Source organism: Mesoplodon mirus (genome assembly GCF_964341445.2).
Source record: "Mesoplodon mirus genome assembly, chromosome: 13".
NCBI classification, from domain to species: domain Eukaryota; kingdom Metazoa; phylum Chordata; class Mammalia; order Artiodactyla; family Ziphiidae; genus Mesoplodon; species Mesoplodon mirus.
In genome coordinates, this window is record NC_138989.1 from 65,988,025 (window position 1) to 66,005,007 (window position 16,983).

General features: G+C 40.1%; 1 protein-coding gene and 1 long non-coding RNA gene across 6 annotated transcripts in view; one reads left to right on the forward strand and one right to left on the reverse strand.

Moving 5' to 3' along the window:
• Window positions 1-11,187, reverse strand: part of ACAA2 (acetyl-CoA acyltransferase 2) — a 37,067-nt gene extending 25,880 nt beyond the window's left edge. The window contains exons 1-2 of the mRNA XM_082641133.1: window positions 11,028-11,187; window positions 2,834-3,000 (exon numbers count right to left, since the gene is read on the reverse strand). Coding sequence (XP_082497259.1) covers window positions 2,834-3,000; window positions 11,028-11,043 — 183 coding nt within the window. The 5' untranslated portion in view covers window positions 11,044-11,187. The remainder of the gene's footprint in view (window positions 1-2,833; window positions 3,001-11,027) is intronic.
• Window positions 8,995-16,983, forward strand: part of LOC309814894 — a 29,341-nt gene continuing 21,352 nt past the window's right edge. For 2 of the 5 annotated variants that reach the window (XR_014295767.1, XR_014295768.1), the window contains exons 1-2: window positions 8,996-10,874; window positions 11,181-11,410. This is a non-coding gene — a long non-coding RNA (uncharacterized lncRNA). Of the gene's footprint in view, window positions 10,875-11,180; window positions 11,411-16,983 lie in introns of all 5 variants that reach the window. The other 3 variants (XR_014295765.1, XR_014295766.1, XR_014295769.1) reach the window with 3 other exon arrangements.

The window sequence follows — 16,983 nt, forward strand, 5'->3', positions numbered from 1 at the left end:
CATCACCTGAAAGTCAATTAATATATCACATTGTATCAACAAAATAAAAAACAAAAATCATATGATCATCTCAATTGACATAGAAAAAGCACTTGACAAAATCCAACACCTTTTCATGATAAAAACATTCAATAACCTAAGAAAAGAAGAGAACTTCCTCAACCTGATAAAGGGCATCTAGAAAAACCCATATAATCATACTTAATGGTGAAAGACTGGATGCTTTCCCCACAATATTAGGAACAAGACAGGGATATTCATTTTTTGTCTCTTTCATTCAACATCAGAGGTTCTAGACAGAGCAATTAGGCAAGAAAAATAAATACATAAATAAAAGAAATCCAGATTGGAAAGAAAGAAGCATAACTATCTCTACTCTCAGATGACATAACGTTATATATAAAAAATCCTAAGTAATCAACTAGAAAACCATTAGAAGTAATAAATGAGTTCTGCAAGGTTTCAGGATATAAAATTAATATATAGAAATCAATTGCATTTCTTTTTTTGAAAAATCAGCTGCATTTCTATACACTTGCAATGAACAATCTGAAAATGAAATAAGAAAACAATTCCATTCACAATAGCATCTAAAAGAATAAAATACTTAAGAATAAATTTAACAAAAGAAGTGCAAAACATATTCTGACAACTCTAAGACATTGTTGAAAAAATTAAAGAGGATTTATACAAGTGAAAAAACATGCCAGGTTCATGGCAATACTCCTTCAGTTGACCTACAGATTCAAAACAATCTCTATCAGAATCTTAGCTGACGGGGCCTCCCTGGTGGCGCAGTGGTTGAGAGTCCGCCTGCCGATGCAGGGGATGCGGGTTCGTGCCCCGGTCTGGGAGGATCCCATATGCCGCGGAGCGGCTGGGCCCGTGAGCCATGGCCGCTGGGCCTGCGCGTCCGGAGCCTGTGCTCCACGACGGGAGAGGCCACAGCAGTGAGAGGCCCGCATACCACAAAAAAAAAAAAAAAAAAGAATCTTAGCTGACTTCTTTGTAGAAATGGGGAAACAGATTCTAAAATTATCAAACTGCAGGAGACCCAGAATAGCCAAAACAACTTTGAAATGAATAACTAAGTAGAAGGACTCACATTTCTTGATTTCAAAACTTACAAAGAAGCAATGATGATCAAGACAGTGTGGAACTGACATAAAAAGGATAGAAATATAGATCAGTGGAAGAGAACTGGGAGCCCAAAAATAAAATCACGTGTCTATGGTCAACTGATTTTCAATAACAGTGCCAAGACCATCCAATGGGAGAAAGAATAGTCTTTTCAACAAATAGTGCTAGAACAAATGGATAGCCACATGCAGAAGAATGAATTTGGACCTGTACCTCAAAACATATATAAAAATTAAATCAAAATAAATCAAAGGCCTAAATGTAAGAGCTAAAAGTATAAAACTTAGAAGACAACATAGGGATAAGTCTTCATGACCTTAGATATGGAAATGGATTCTTAGATAATGACACCAAAAGCCTGAGCAACAACAACTGAAATTGGGCTTCATCAAAATTTAAAATTTTCATACTCCAAAAGACACTATTAAGAAATGAAAAGATAACAAAGTATAGAAAAATATTTCCAAATCATGTATCTGTTAAGGGACTCATATCTAGGATATATAAAGAACACTTATGACTCAATAATAAAAAGACAAATAACCCAATTAAAAAATGAGAAAAGGATATGAATTAGACATTCTCCAAGAAGATATGGCAATGGCAACAAGCTAATGAAAAGGTGGTCAACATCATCAGTCATCAGGGAAAGGCAAATTAAAACCACAATGAGATACTACTTCATATTCACTAGAATGGCTATAATAAAAAGACACACCATAACAAGTGTTGACAAGGATGTGGCAAAAGTGGAACCTTCGTACACTGTAGGTATGAACGTAAAATGTTTCAGCTGCTTTGGAAAACAGTCTGAAAGTTTCTGAAACTATTAAATGTAGAGATACCACATAGCCTAGCAATTACACTCATAGGTATACACCCAAGGGAAATAAAAACCTATGTCCACACAAGAACTTGTACTTGATGTTCAAAGCAGCATTATTCACAAGGGACAACTGTGCACCTTCTTCTGAGCCTTATCCCAGCTCTAAGAGCTGAAAGCGCTCAGTGCAGGAGGTGGTAGTAGCCTCAAGTCTTCTCAGCCTGCCTCACCCTTCTCAGTCTGGAACCACCTTAACGAGTCAGGAGAACAGTAGTTAGGGCCCCAGTACTGTCAGTGGCAATGCACTCAGTGTAGAGCCTCCGTCCCGCCAATGAGGCCTGGGAACAGTAAGACAGTCCCCACTTCATGGCCACACTTTGAAGGAATATTCAGCTTTCAATTACTGCAAATGAATCATCTATTTTGTATACCATACATAGCAAGGTAGAGGGTAAAGGAGCTTCTCATTTCCCACAAAACACTGACCAAGCTCCTACTGTGTGTAAGAAATTATGGGAGATGTGTTGCATTGCTTGGGTTTGCTACCCTCCTTAGTGGCACACAGAGAGAACCAATTAACTTCAAATAAGTCAAGGAAATTAATTTGCTGTTTAAGAAGCAATAAAATGTATCCCAAGTCCCAGACAGATCCCAAATAGATATATAGTTTCTGAATATATGTTCTTTTGAATTATATATGTCCTTTTGAATTATATATGCCATTGCTTCTGGAGTCAGAGGACTCCTCAAATTATGAATACCTTCAACTATTATTAAATAGTACACCATTACAACATGTTAAAGGAATTATTTTTAGAAACTGATAAAAGAAAGCAATAGGAATGAATATGTCCCTTCAGCCCTACTAACCTGTATGACGTTGCCTACAACGACACTGTCAATAGTTTCAGGCGAGACTTTGCCAGCAGACAAGGCAGCCCTGGCAGCAGATTCAGCCAAGTCAGTAGCTGTGAAGTCTTTCAGAAGACCTCCATAAGCTCCAAAGGGTGTCCGCTTAGCAGCAACGATGAACACACCTGTTGCAAAGAGGAGAGATTTATGAGCAACTACAGGTTAGTCAGTGTCCCTAACATGCTTTACATAATTTAATTGTGAACCTTATTGTAAAGTACAATTTTCAATTAAATAACTAAAAATCTTTGTCACATAATAATACATAGAATGGGTCACACTCACAGAAGCAGTACTAAAAGTTATCATTTTGATCAATACCTACATGCTGGCACCAAGAACTGTACTGCAGGCTACGATGTAAATCCATTTTGGCTAGATGACATTCTTATAATCTGATGATTTGCAATGCTAGAAACATTTGTTTAAAACGAAATGCTTCTTCTATTTGCTGGAGTATATTGCCTAGTCATAGAATCAAAGAATCTCCAAACTAGAAGGTACCTTAAGGTTGTTTGAAGCCAACCACTCATCCTATAAGAACATCCTCTAGAATATTCCTGACAAGAGGTCCTCTCTAACTTCTGCTAAAGAACTTTCAGTAAGAAGGCATGCTCCATTGTGTGAAGCAGTGTGACCGTGCATAGGCAACATAACCTAACGATTTGTTTTCTCATACTGAGCTGGCTTGGCTTACCAAGTCTTCCATCTACCAATCGTAGTTCTATCCAAATGCATTCCAAACTCAGACAGATTATATAGCTTCTAGAACATACACTGCTTTGAATTTGTATTACATATGTCACTGCTTCTAGAGTCAGAGGATGACTCAAATTACAAATTTCAAATAATGTGAACTATTATCTTTTACTCTTAGAATAAAATGAGCAAAACAGATGACCTTTATCATGGGTAGCCCCTCCAGTATCTGGAGTCAGCTAACCTGTAAAATTCCCCAGACCTAATGACTCTTTTCCCAAATACACAAAACGCATTCTTTCAACAGTTCTTTATTTAACATTAATTCTGGTTGTTTTTCTCTAAAGACACTCTCATTTGCTAATATCCTTTTATAATGTGTCAGTTAGAATGTAACAAAGTTTCCTACATCTGACCTAACCACAAAGGATACAGAGGAATTATCTATACATCTGTTATTGCAAAGACTACAAATTTGCAGTATCACTATTGGTTCAATTGGTGTCCCTGTACAGATAAATACAAATTGTCCCTTCCCAAGGCATTCTACTGCCACCTGCCAAAAAATATATATATATGGTTAACAAATCTACAATGACTACGATATGAGTGGCACCCACTAGAGTTGCGAAATGCAAAGCCTGCCTACTGGGTAACAACATCGGTTACAGCAGCTTCATCACGCTAACAGTTACTAGGCACCTACTGAGTACTAGACATCTCATCACTTGTCATATAGTATCTAATCTTCCCAACAACTCTGCAAGGTAAATATTACAGCTAACATACAGGGGCACTTACTGTATGATGGACTTCATGCTTGATGCTTCCTATACACTAACTAAATTTTCCCAAAGACAATCTGAGCACACATTTCCACAGCTTGCCAAGAAACTAAGGGACTTTTAACAATGGGTTTGTACCCAGATATTGACCTATAATTGAGACCATGCAAACATTATACCACTATTGTTATCTGGGTACAATTCTCCTGTTTATGTTAGAGATCTCTTTCCATGGAACAAACTAAATCTATCCTAAAAAAAATTCCAGCTCTTCTTTCATTCCTACTTTGAGAAATTTAACAGTCTAAAAGAATGTTGGGAGCAACATATATAACTATACTTTAGAACAGATCCAATCAGTTCTTTACAGATAAAATATTCAGATACTTACAAAAGGCCATAAATATTGGTTTGGTGCACTACAAATGTTTTCCTCTGAGATGGGTTATTCTGGGCCACTATGCCTTCCTGTAAACATCCTCTAATCCTCCATGATTAATAGTCTCTGCCTATTTTTATACTGGTGTTTGCTTTATTTCATTTTTCTTTCCCCTTTGCTTGCCTTCTTCCTAATTTTGGTACAGTCCTGCTTCTGGTCATCGCCTAATATGCCCCTATTTGACCAACTCTCCAGTAGACACTGATGATATATAAGAATGGCTTCCTCAAGTCCTTGGAGAATGAACAAAAGTAGGCAGATGTAGAGTAGATATGGGAAAAGGGAATAGCACAGGGTGAGTGTCCAAGTTATTTATAACCTCTAACTTGAAGGCCAGCAGCCCACGCTAAATAGAATGGTGAGAATTCAGAAACTCAAAGTCTTGCTGGCTTGAAGAATCAGAGAACTGAGTTTATGGCAATCACAGATACTGGAAACTGAGGGGGGGATCTGTGAAAGAAAAGCATCACAGTGGGGAGCCCAAATATCTGGCTGAATCCTCAATCATGAACCTGTGGGGACAACTACTACCACCTCAGCTAAGCCTAAATGAATTAGTTAGATCTGAGCTACTGCCCTCTACAGGGGAGACAAAGTGTACAGTTTGAGTTCAGCCAAATTAACTGCCTGCAAAAATAGTTAACTAAATAATCGGTAAGTCAATACTTTTTGGAAAGTACCAGAATCCAGTCTCTACAATGGTTCACCTGCACTGTCCACCACACAATCCAAAATGTATTCACCTATGAAGAAACAAGAAAATACAGGCATACCTCAAGAGATATTACAGGTTTGGTTCCAGACTACTGCAATTAAGCAAGTCGCATGAATTTTTTTGTCTTCCAGTGCCTACAAAAGTTATGCTTCTACTGTAGCCTGTTAAGTGTGCAATAACATTATGTCTAAAAAAATGTGCATACTTTAATTTAAAAAATACTTTATTGCTAAAAAATACTAACCATCATCTGAGCCTTCAGTGAGTTGTAATCGTTTTGCTGATGGAGGGTTTGAAACATTGCGAGAATCACCAAAATGTAACACGGACACAAAGTGAGCAAACGTTGTAGGAAAAATGGCACCAATAAACTTGCTCAACGTCAGGGTTGCCACAAACCTTCAATTTGTAAAAATCCGCAGTATTTGCAAAGTGCAATAAAATGACATATGCCTGTGTGACTCATTCTTGAGATAAAAGAAAATCAACAGCAACCAACCCCAAGATGACTCAGATGTTAGAATTAGCAGACAAGGATTTTAAAGCAGCTGTCTATCATAACTATGCTCAAGGATGTATAGAAAACTTTGTTCATAATAAAGGATAGGACATCTCCACAAGAAAAAAAAATCTTAAAAAAAAGAACCAAAGTGAAAATTCTAAAACTGAAAAATATCTGAAATAATATATACACCGAATGGGTGTAAAAGCAGAATGGAAGTGAAAGGAGTAAGATTCAGTGACCTTGAAAGAGATAAATAGACATTACCTGATCTGAAGAACAGAGGAAAAAGATGATTGGGGAAAACAAAACAAAACAAAAAACATGGGCAAAGGAACAAAGGCAATTCAATGGAGAAAGGATAGTCTTTTCAATAACTGATGCTGGAACAACTGGACATCCACATGCAAACAACAAGAACAACGAAGTAGACAGACCTTACACCTTTCATAAAAATTAGCCCAAATTGGAACCCAGACTTAAATAAAAAATTCAAAGACTATGAAACTCCTAGAAGCTACCAAAGGAGAAAATCTAGACGACCTTTGGTTTGGCTTGGTGATAACATTTTAGATACAACACTAAAAGCACAATCCATGAAAGAAAAATTTGGACTTTATTAAAATTGAAAACTTCTGCTCTTCAAAAGACATTACTAAAAGCACAAAAAGACAAGCCACGGACTGGGAGAAAATACTTGCAAAATACTTACCTGATAAAGGGCTGGTATCTAACGTATACAAAGAGCTCTTCAAACTCAATAATAAGAAAACAAACAACCCAGTTAAAAATGCATAAAAAATGTGAACAGACACCTTACCAAAGATACCATACTAATGGCAAATAGCCATATGAAAAGATGTTTGACATCATGTTATTAGGTAACTGCAAATTAAACTAACAATGAGATACTATCCCACAACTATTAGAATGGCTAAAATCCAAAAAACACTGGCAATACAAAATGTTGGTGAGGATGTGGACCAAAAGAAACTCACCCACTGCTTCTGGGAATGCAACATGGTACAGCCACCTTGGAAGACAGTGTAGCAGTTGCTTCCAAAACTAAAACTAACCATACTCCACTCATATGATCTAGCAGTCACACTCCTTTGTATTTACCCCAGTGAGTTGAAAACTTTGGTCCACACAAAAACCTGTACACAAATGTCTATAGCGGCTTTATTCATAATTGTTAAAACTTGGAAGCAGCCAAGATGTTCTTCAGTAGGTGGATGGATGAACTGTGGTACACTCATACAATGGAATATTCTTCAGCACTAAAAAGAAATGTGGTATCAAGACATGAAAAGACATGAATGAAACTTAAATGCATATTGCTGGTGAAAGAAGCCAATCTGAAAAGGCTACACACTGTATGAGTCCAACTATATGACACCTAGAAATGGCAAAATTATGGAGACAGTAAAAAGACCAGCGGTTATCAGGGGTTGGGGGTGGTAGGGAAGGAGAAATTAATGGGTAGAACACAGGGAAATTTTAGGGCAGTGAAACTACTCCTTATGATACTATAATGGTAGATACATGCCATTATACATTTGTCAAAACCTATAGAACTACACAGCACAACAAATGAACCTTAATGTAAACTGTGGACTTTAGTTAAAAATAATATATCAGTATTGGTTCATCAATTGTAACAAATGTACCACATTAATGCTGCTAATAATAGGGGATAACGGAGTGAGGCGAGGAAGTATATGGGAATGCTCTGTACTTTCTGTTCAATTTTTTTTATAAAACTAAAAGATAAATTTACAAATTCAAGCCCAGTAAACTCCAAAGTGAATAAATGCAAAATACACACACACACTCACTCATCTTGGCACATCACGGTCAAACTTCTCAAAACGAAAGACAAAATCTCAAAAGCCAGAAAAAAATGATATATTGCATACATGAAAATGATTCGAACTGAACATTGACTTTTCAGAAACAATGAAGGCACATTTCATTTGCTTCTCCATAAATTTCCTGTCATGAGTTTTTTCCTTGTATTTCATAATCTAAGAAAGCATTTTTGTGTGGGAAGTGCGCATGGTGAAATATGAGAAATCTACAAAAGAGTGTGCATGTATGAAAATGAAAATAAAAGCAAGAACTTCCCCTTTCCTTACATCACGTCTGCTTACTTGAAGCTCCCAGGCTATAAAGGGTAGCATGAACAAGGCTAAAACTGAACTAATACAATTATTTTGAATGGGGAAAAAGCTATTAAGTGTATTTTTAAAAATAATCTGGCATGTGCAGGTACAAAGACTAGACAATCTAAAGGATTTTTTCCTGTAATTTCATAAACTGGATACCATGGTAATAATTATTTGATCTGATGTCGATTTTATGTGGAAGTTGAAAGGTCTAAAACTTAACAATTGTTAACACCCAGCTAAAATCTTGTGTATTTTAAAAGGCTCTGAAAATTCAGAGGTTAAAGATTTTTACTGAAAGACAATGAAAAGATATATTAATCCAGAGCATAGTGAGTCAGAAACACCAGGAAAGGGCCTGGCAATGTGGCAGATGTGACCACAGAGGAAAAATAACACTAGAAGAGAAAGAGGAATTCTGCCTTCCTTTCTATTACATTGTTAGGCAAATATTTACTCATTTAATTACAGCAACTGCAGACAGCAACCAAAGCTAACAAGGAAAACTGCTGCTTCTGTATCCACTTCAGTTTCAGGATTAATCTGGAAGCTTCCTGACCCCCACCCCTGCCTGCCCAACTCACCTGCTTTGAAGGGTTGCACAAACATTCCCAGCAAAGCTAAGGAGCATTAAGAGAGTTAATATATATATATTTTTTTGTGGGGTTGGTATGCGGGCCTCTCACTGCTGTGGCCTCTCCCATTGTGGAGCACAGGCTCCGGACGCGCAGGCTCAGTGGCCATGGCTCACGGGCCCAGCCGCTCCGGGGCATGTGGGATCTTCCCGGACCGGGGCATGAACCCGTGTCCCCTGCATCGGCAGGCGGACTCTCAACCACTGTGCCACCAGGGAAGCCCAAGAGTTAATATTTGTTGAGTGCAACCCTTCTACCAAGCCCTGGGATTGGTGCTAATAAAAACTCGGGGTATTGGTTCTACAGAAATCTGATAAATTAATGACAATCTTTACCAAAGTCAATTTTGCTCCCGTTCAAATGTGTCCTTTTCCCCGCAAGAATCAGTCGCACGTTCTCTCTTACCCACTAGTCCTGCAAGCACCTAGTATGCTACTTGAGAGAAGTACGTATCTGTAATGTATTCTAACTAACCAATAACAATCAAGACACTAACTACCATTAGAGACAAGCCATTCTACTTTTCTGGACATCAGTAAAACAGGGAAACATTCCCTGTAAAACAGTTTACAGTTTCCCTGTAAAACAGGGAAATGGATAAAAATATGATCACTAACTTTAACACCATAGTGAATGGTTTCCCAAATTTATAAACTTCATACTTCCTTAATGCAGGTGTTGGTGTACATCCTTTCCCCTTACTGGGTTCATAGTTTTCATCAAATTTTCAAAGGGGTCTGTATTAAAATCAAGTGGTATTTATACACTTATACAGAGAAATCATTTCCTTTAAAAGAAGATAGCTCATGACCATGCAGCTTTTAAATAATTTGGGTTTTCTGAATACCTCATCTAAAAAAAATCAATATGCTGCTTTATTAAATTCAGAATTGTAAAGAGCACTGACAAGTTAAATTAAATCCTCTTGCCTCAGAATACCTATTTCTCACTTGAACTGTTCACATGTCACTTTGGCTCTTCTGAGCTCCAGATCCCCCTAACCAACTGCCTACCTGATATCTGCACTTGAGCACCTCAATATTCTCTTACAAAGCTGTCCCTTCCCCAGTTTTCCTCACTCCGTAAGGAGTATCATCATGAACACAATTCCTCAAACCAGAAACCTGGTCATTCTTGACATTTCCTTCTCATTGACCTGCCACATCCAACCTATCACCAAGTTCTGTCAATTCCAACTCCAAATCTATCTCAGATCATTCCTCCCCCTTTCCCCCAACTCCACTGTCCTCCACTTGAGTCAAAACCATCATCTGCTGTTGCCTGGACCTTTGCAGTAGATTCTTAAATGCTCTTAAATTCTCCTTCTTGCTACATAGGCACCCTCATAGCCCTGAGGAAATGGGGAGAGATGGGATATCAGATCCTGTTATTCTACTTTAAGGTAGGAGATTGCCTTCTTTTGAATTTAGAATAAAACCCCACCTCCTTCACAGAGCCCACAGGGCCCTGGACCACCAGAATGTTGGTTCTTAGATCCTGCCAAGTGTTTTTCTGCCCGGGGCCTTGATATATAAAGTGTTCCATCTGAAGGTCCTTCAAAGGACACATAAAGTAAGGATGAGCTTTCATCCTTATTCCAAACAAACTGCGACCATTTGTTATGAAAAGGGAGTTCACATATATTTTTTTAAGTTAATAACTGTAGAATTTATGTACTCAATGACTGCACTCTTCTGGAGTCACTCGAAAGAATAGAAGGGAAAGGGATTAAGGAAAGTTCTCCAACAGATCGCCACCAAGCACTGTGGGGGAACAGAAATGCCCTGCCAACTCCAAGACAACATTCCTTCCTTTCCCCCAAGCCCCGCCCACCCTCTGACCAAGTCCGAGGCCGCCGGGCTCCTGGGAAAGGCACCCCTCCGCCCCAGGCCGCCTCGTGCTTATGGCGCCGCCCGTCTTCCAAATAGCTAACCTCGAACTAGGTGGGTCACTACCGCGCGAAGGCAAATGACCTTCAAGGTCAGAAGCAAGCAAACCGTGGTCTCTGCTCTCAGCTGGAAGTTGCAGGGAGATCACTGTCGCTAGTACTTGACAAGTATGTTTTCTCCTGAACCCAAACAGTGCTTTCGGGTTGGGGTTTTATCAAGTCCCCTTTACTGCCTAGGAGGCCTCGACTCTCCGCCGGGACCGGGCCCCTCCCCATCCCCCCACCAGCCAGGGGCGAGAGAGGCGAGGCTGTAGGGGTCACCTCGGAGCAGGGCCATGGCGGCGGGCGGCAGCGCAGGGGTCCTCCTCCGCGACGCTGACGTAACCGCCCCGGGCACCCGGTCTTTAAGCGCGCGGGGCGGCGCCAGCGTGGCCTCGGCCGCGCCTTTTTACCTACTTCGCGCCGCTCGGCCAGGGCTCTCTCTCTCTTTTGGCAGGACGCGGCCCTCTGCGCCACCCCGTGGGAACCAAGGGTACCAAAACCTCCCGGGGAGACCGGCCTTGGACAAGAGAACGTTCCTCGCAAGCGGATTTTTTTCCTCATATCGCTGTTTTTAAAGACTTTGTCTCCCAATCAAGAGAATGATTTGACTCTACCCTGTCCATCCTATCCACGGCCTCTATACGCCCCGCTACCCCCAACAGGTAATTAACGTGCTTCTTCATCCCCACTCCTGAATTTTCTTAAACGTGTGACCAGGCGGCCGAAAGTGTGGAACTGCTTTGAAGGAGGTGGGGTGCGGCCGGGCGCTGCCGGCGGACCGGAAGTCGAGTGTGGGAGGCTCGGAAGACGGCGGGAGGGGATTGGCTGAGGGACTCCCGCAGGCTGGGGAGAGCGGCTGTGCAGACCTGGGGCAGAGGCCTAGACTGCGGGGCCGGCGAGGGGGATAGGCCCGGGGAGGTTGGCAGGCGTGGAGTGTAGCGAGTGGCGTAGGGCAGGGGCGCCCCCGGGTCCACGATGCAGCTCCGGATGAAGCCGCAGTATTTTCCTTATATGATCGGGCCCAATGGCTGGCGAAGCCGCTGGCGGAGCCTGAGAGGATTATGAAAACTTGTCAGGCGAAATGGGGCCAGGGAACGGGGGGCTGGGAGATTAGGGTGAGCCGGTTAGGCTACGGATGAGGGAGGTTAGGGATGCCTCTGCCGCTGTAACTGTGAGCCCTGGTCGATGATGACGTGACCACTGCGCAATCTGAGTTCTGGGAACCAGGTGATGGAGTGTGTGCTGAGAACGGACTGAGACCGGGCGAGCAGGAGGCGACCCGGGCAGAGAAGGGTCAGATCCCCTGCGCCAGGGCTCGGAGGCTAGCCAGGCTGCCTCGGGCTTGATTCGCGTGGTCGGTGTGGTGTGCTCCAAGGAAAAAGAACAAGATTTAGCTAAAAGGGCCAACATCGCCGGAACAGAGAGTTACCAGACCCTTATCACTCTGTCATGCAGCAACCATTGCAACATCTCTGAGCTTTTCCAAGAAGCATGCCTTGCTCCTTTTCCATACCATATACAGAAAGGTATTCGTCCCACTGGAAACATGCAGATCCTACCCAATCAGCGGGTGACCCAGAAGTCCCTTTGTTCTCTGGCTATAAAAACAGACAAGCAGGGTATATGCCCAGTAGTGGGATTGCTGGCTCCCATCAGCTCGCTGCTTTGTGACCACCTAGAGGGGTGGGATAGGGAGGGTGGGAGGGACGGAGACGCAAGAGGGAGGGGATATGGGGATATATTTGTATGTATAGCTGATTCACTTTGTTATAAAGCAGAAACTAACACACCATTGTAAACCAGTTATCCAATAAAGATGTTAAAACAAACAAACCAGACAAGCAACCGACGCTCAGGGTCGACTTTCCCTGGCTACCAGAAAGTCGGCCAGCTGTTCTATTTTTTTTTTTTTACAACTTTATTGCAGTATAATTGCTTCACAATGGTGTGTTAGTTTCTGCTTTATAACAAAGTGAATCAGTTATACATATACATCTGTTCCCATATCCCTTCCCTCTTGCGTCTCCCTCCCTCCCACCCTCCCTATCCCACACCTCCAGGCAGTCACAAAGCACTGAGCTGATCTCCCTGTACTATGCGGCTGCTTCCCACTAGCTATCTACCTTACGTTTGGTAGTGTGTATATGTCCATGTCTCTCTCTCGCTTTTTCACAGCTTACCCTTCCCCCTCCCCATATCCTCAGGTCCATTCTCAAGTAGGTCTGTGTCTTTATTCCTGTTTTACCCCTAGGTTCTTCATGACATTTTTTTCCCTTACATTCCATATATATGTGTAAGCATACGGTATTTGTCTTCCTCTTTCTGACTTACTTCACTCTGTATGACAGACTCTAGGTCTATCCACCTCATTACAAATAGCTCAATTTCATTGCTTTTTATGGCTGAGTAATATTCCATTGTATATATATGCCACATCTTCTTTATCCATTCATCCGATGATGGACACTTAGGTTGCTTCCATGTCCTGGCTATTGTAAATACAGCTGCAATGAACATTTTGGTACATGACTCTTTTTGAATTATGGTTTTCTCAGAGTATATGCCCAGTAGTGGGATTGCTGGGTCATATGATAGTTCTATTTGTAGTTTTTTAAGGAACCTCCATACTGTTCTCCATAGTGGCTGTACCCATTCACATTCCCACCAGCAGTGCAAGAGTGTTCCCTTTTCTCCACACCCTCTCCAGCATTTATTGTTTGTAGATTTTCTGATGATGGCCATTCTGACTGGTATGAGATGATATCTCATTGTAGTTTTGTATTTCTCTAATGATTAATGATGTTGAGCATTCTTTCATGTGTTTGTTGGCAGTCTGCATATCTTCTTTGGAGAAATGTCTATTTAGGTCTTCTGCCCATTTTTGGATTTGGTTGTTTGTTTTTTTGCTATTGAGCTGCATGAGCTGCTTATAAATTTTGGAGATTAATCCTTTGTCTGTTGCTTCATTTGAAAATATTTTCTCCCATTCTGAGGGTTGTCTTTTCGTCTTGTTTATGGTTTCCTTTGCTGTGCAAAAGCTTTGAAGTTTCATTAGGTCCCATTTGTTTATTTTTGCTTTTATTTCCATTTCTCTAAGAGGTGGGTCAAAAAGGATCTTGCTGTGATTTATGTCATAGAGTGTTCTGCCTATGTTTTCCTCTAAGAGTTTGATAGTTTCTGGCCTTACATTTAGGTCTTTAATCCATTTTGAGCTTATTTTTGTGTATGGTGTTAGGGAGTGATCTAATCTCACACTTCTACATGTCCCTGTCCAGTTTTCCCAGCACCACTTATTGAAGAGGCTGTCCTTTCTCCACTGTACACTTCTGCCTCCTTTATCAAAGATAAGGTGACCATATGTGCGTGGGTTTATCTCTGGGCTTTCTATCCTGTTCCATTGATCTATATTTCTGTTTTTGTGCCAGTACCATACTGTCTTGATTACTGTAGCTTTGTAGTATAGTCTGAAGTCAGGGAGCCTGATTCCTCCAGCTCCATTTTTCGTTCTCAAGGTTGCTTTGGCTATTCGGGATCTTTTCTGTTTCCATACAAATTGTGAACTTTTTTAGTTCTGTGAAAAATGCCAGTGGTAGTTTGATAGGGATTGCTTTGAATCTGTAGATTGCTTTGGGTAGTAGAGTCATTTTCACAATGTTGATTCTTCCAATCCAAGAACATGGTACATCTCTCCATCTATTTGTATCATCTTTACTTTCTTTCATCAATGTCTTATAATTTTTTGCATACAGGTCTTTTGTCTGCTTAGGTAGGTTTATTCCTAGATATTTTATTCTTTTTGTTGCAATGGTAAATGGGAGTGTTTTCTTGATTTCGCTTTCAGATTTTTCATCATTAGTGTATAGGAATGCCAGAGATTTCTGTGCATTAATTTTGTATCCTGCTACTTTACCAAATTCATTGATTAGCTCTAGTAGTTTTCTGGTAGCATCTTTAGGATTCTCTATGTATAGTATCACGTCATCTGCAAACAGTGACAGCTTTACTTCTTCTTTTCTGATTTGGATTCCTTTTATTTCCTTTTCTTCTCTGATTGCTGTGGCTAAAACTTCCAAAACTACGTTGAATAATAGTGTTGAGAGGGGGCAACCTTGTCTTGTTCCTGTTCTTAGTGGAAATGGTTTCAGTTTTTCACCATTGAGGACGATGTTGGCTGTGGGTTTGTCATATATGGCCTTTATTATGTTGAGGAAAGTTCCCTCTATGCCTACTTTCTGCAGGGTTTTTACCATAAATGGGTGTTGAATTTTGTCAAAAGCTTTCTCTGCATCTATTGAGATGATCATATGGTTTTTCTCCTTCAATTTGTTAATATGGTGTATCACGTTGATTGATTTGCATATATTGAAGATCCTTGCATTCCTGGAATAAAGCCCACTTGATCATGGTGTATGATCCTTTTAATGTGCTGTTGGATTCTGTTTGCTAGTATTTTGTTGAGGATTTTTGCATCTATGTTCATCAGTGATATTGGCCTGTAGTTTTCTTTCTTTGTGACATCCTTGCCTGGTTTTGGTATCAAGGTGATGGTGGCCTCGTAGAATGAGTTTCGGAGTATTTCTTCCTCTGAAATTGTTTGGAAGAGTTTGAGAAGGATGGGTGTTAGCTCTTCTCTAAATGTTTGATAGAATTCGCCTGTGAAGCCATCTGGTCCTGGGCTTTTGTTTGTTGGAAGATTTTTAATCACAGTTCAATTTCAGTGCTTGTGATTGGTCTGTTCATATTTTCTATTTCTTCCTGATGCAGTCTTGGCAGGTTGTGCATTTCTAAGAATTTGTCCATTTCTTCCAGGTTGTCCATTTTATTGGCATAGAATTGCTTGTAGTAATGTGTCATGATCTTTGTATGTCTGCAGTGTCAGTTGTTACTTCTCCTTTTTCATTTCTAATTCTATTGATTTGTCTTCTCCCTTTTTTTCTTGATGAGTCTGGCTAATGGTTTATCAATTTTGTTTATCTTCTCAAAGAACCAGCTTTTAGTTTTATTGATCTTTGCTATTGTTTCCTTCATTTCTTTTTCATTTATTTCTGATCTGATTTTTATGATTTCTTTCCTTCTGCTAACTTTGGGATGTTTTTGTTCTTCTTTCTCTAACTGCTTTAGGCGCAAGGTCAGATTGTTTATTCGAGATGTTTCCTGTTTCTTAAGGTGGGATTGTATTGCTATAAACTTCCCCCTTAGAACTGCTTTTGCTGCATCCCATAGGTTTTGGGTCGTCATGTCTCCATTGTCATTTGTTTGTAGGTATTTTTTTATTTCTTCTTTGATTTCTTCAATGATCACTTCGTTATTAAGTAGTGTATTGTTTAGCCTCCATGTGTTTGTATTTTTTACAGATCTTTTCCTGTAATTGATGTCTAGTCTCATAGCATTGTGGTCAGAAAAGATACTTGATACAATTTCAGCTTTCTTAAATTTACCAAGGCTTGAATTGTGACGCAAGATATGATCTATCCTGGAGAATGTTCCATGAACACTTGAGAAAAATGTGTATTCTGTTGTTTTTGGATGGAATGTCCTATAAATATCAATTAAGTCCATCTTGTTTAACATATCATTTAAAGCTTGTGTTTCCTTATTTATTTTCATTTTGGATGATCTGTCTATTGGTGAAAGTGGGGTGTTAAAGTCCCCTAGTATGTTTGTATTACTGTCAATTTCCCCTTTTATGGCTGTTAGCACTTGCCTTAAGTATTGAGGTGCTCCTATGTTGGGTGCATAAATATTTACAATTGTTATATCTTCTTCTTGGATCGATCCCGTGACCATTATGTAGTGTCCTTCTTTGTCTCTTGTAATAGTCTTTATTTTAAAGTCTATTTTGTCTGAGATGAGAATTGCTACTCCAGCTTTCTTTTGGTTTCCATTTGCATGGAATATCTTTTTCCATCCCCTTACTTTCAGTCTGTATGTGTCCCTAGGTCTGAAGTGGGTCTCTTGTAGACAGCATATATATGGGTCTTGTTTTTGTATCCATTCAGCCAATCTGTGTCTTTTGGTGGGAGCATTTAGTCCATTTACATTTGAGGTACTTATCGATATGTATGTTCCTATTCCCATTTTCTTAATTGTTTTGGGTTCATTAATGTAGGTCTTTTCCTTGTGTTGTGTTTCTTGCCTAGAGAAGTTCCTTTAGCATTTGTTGTAAAGCTGGTTTGGTGGTGCTGAACTCTCTCAGCTTTTGCTTGTCTGTAAAGGTTTTAATTTCTCCATCAAA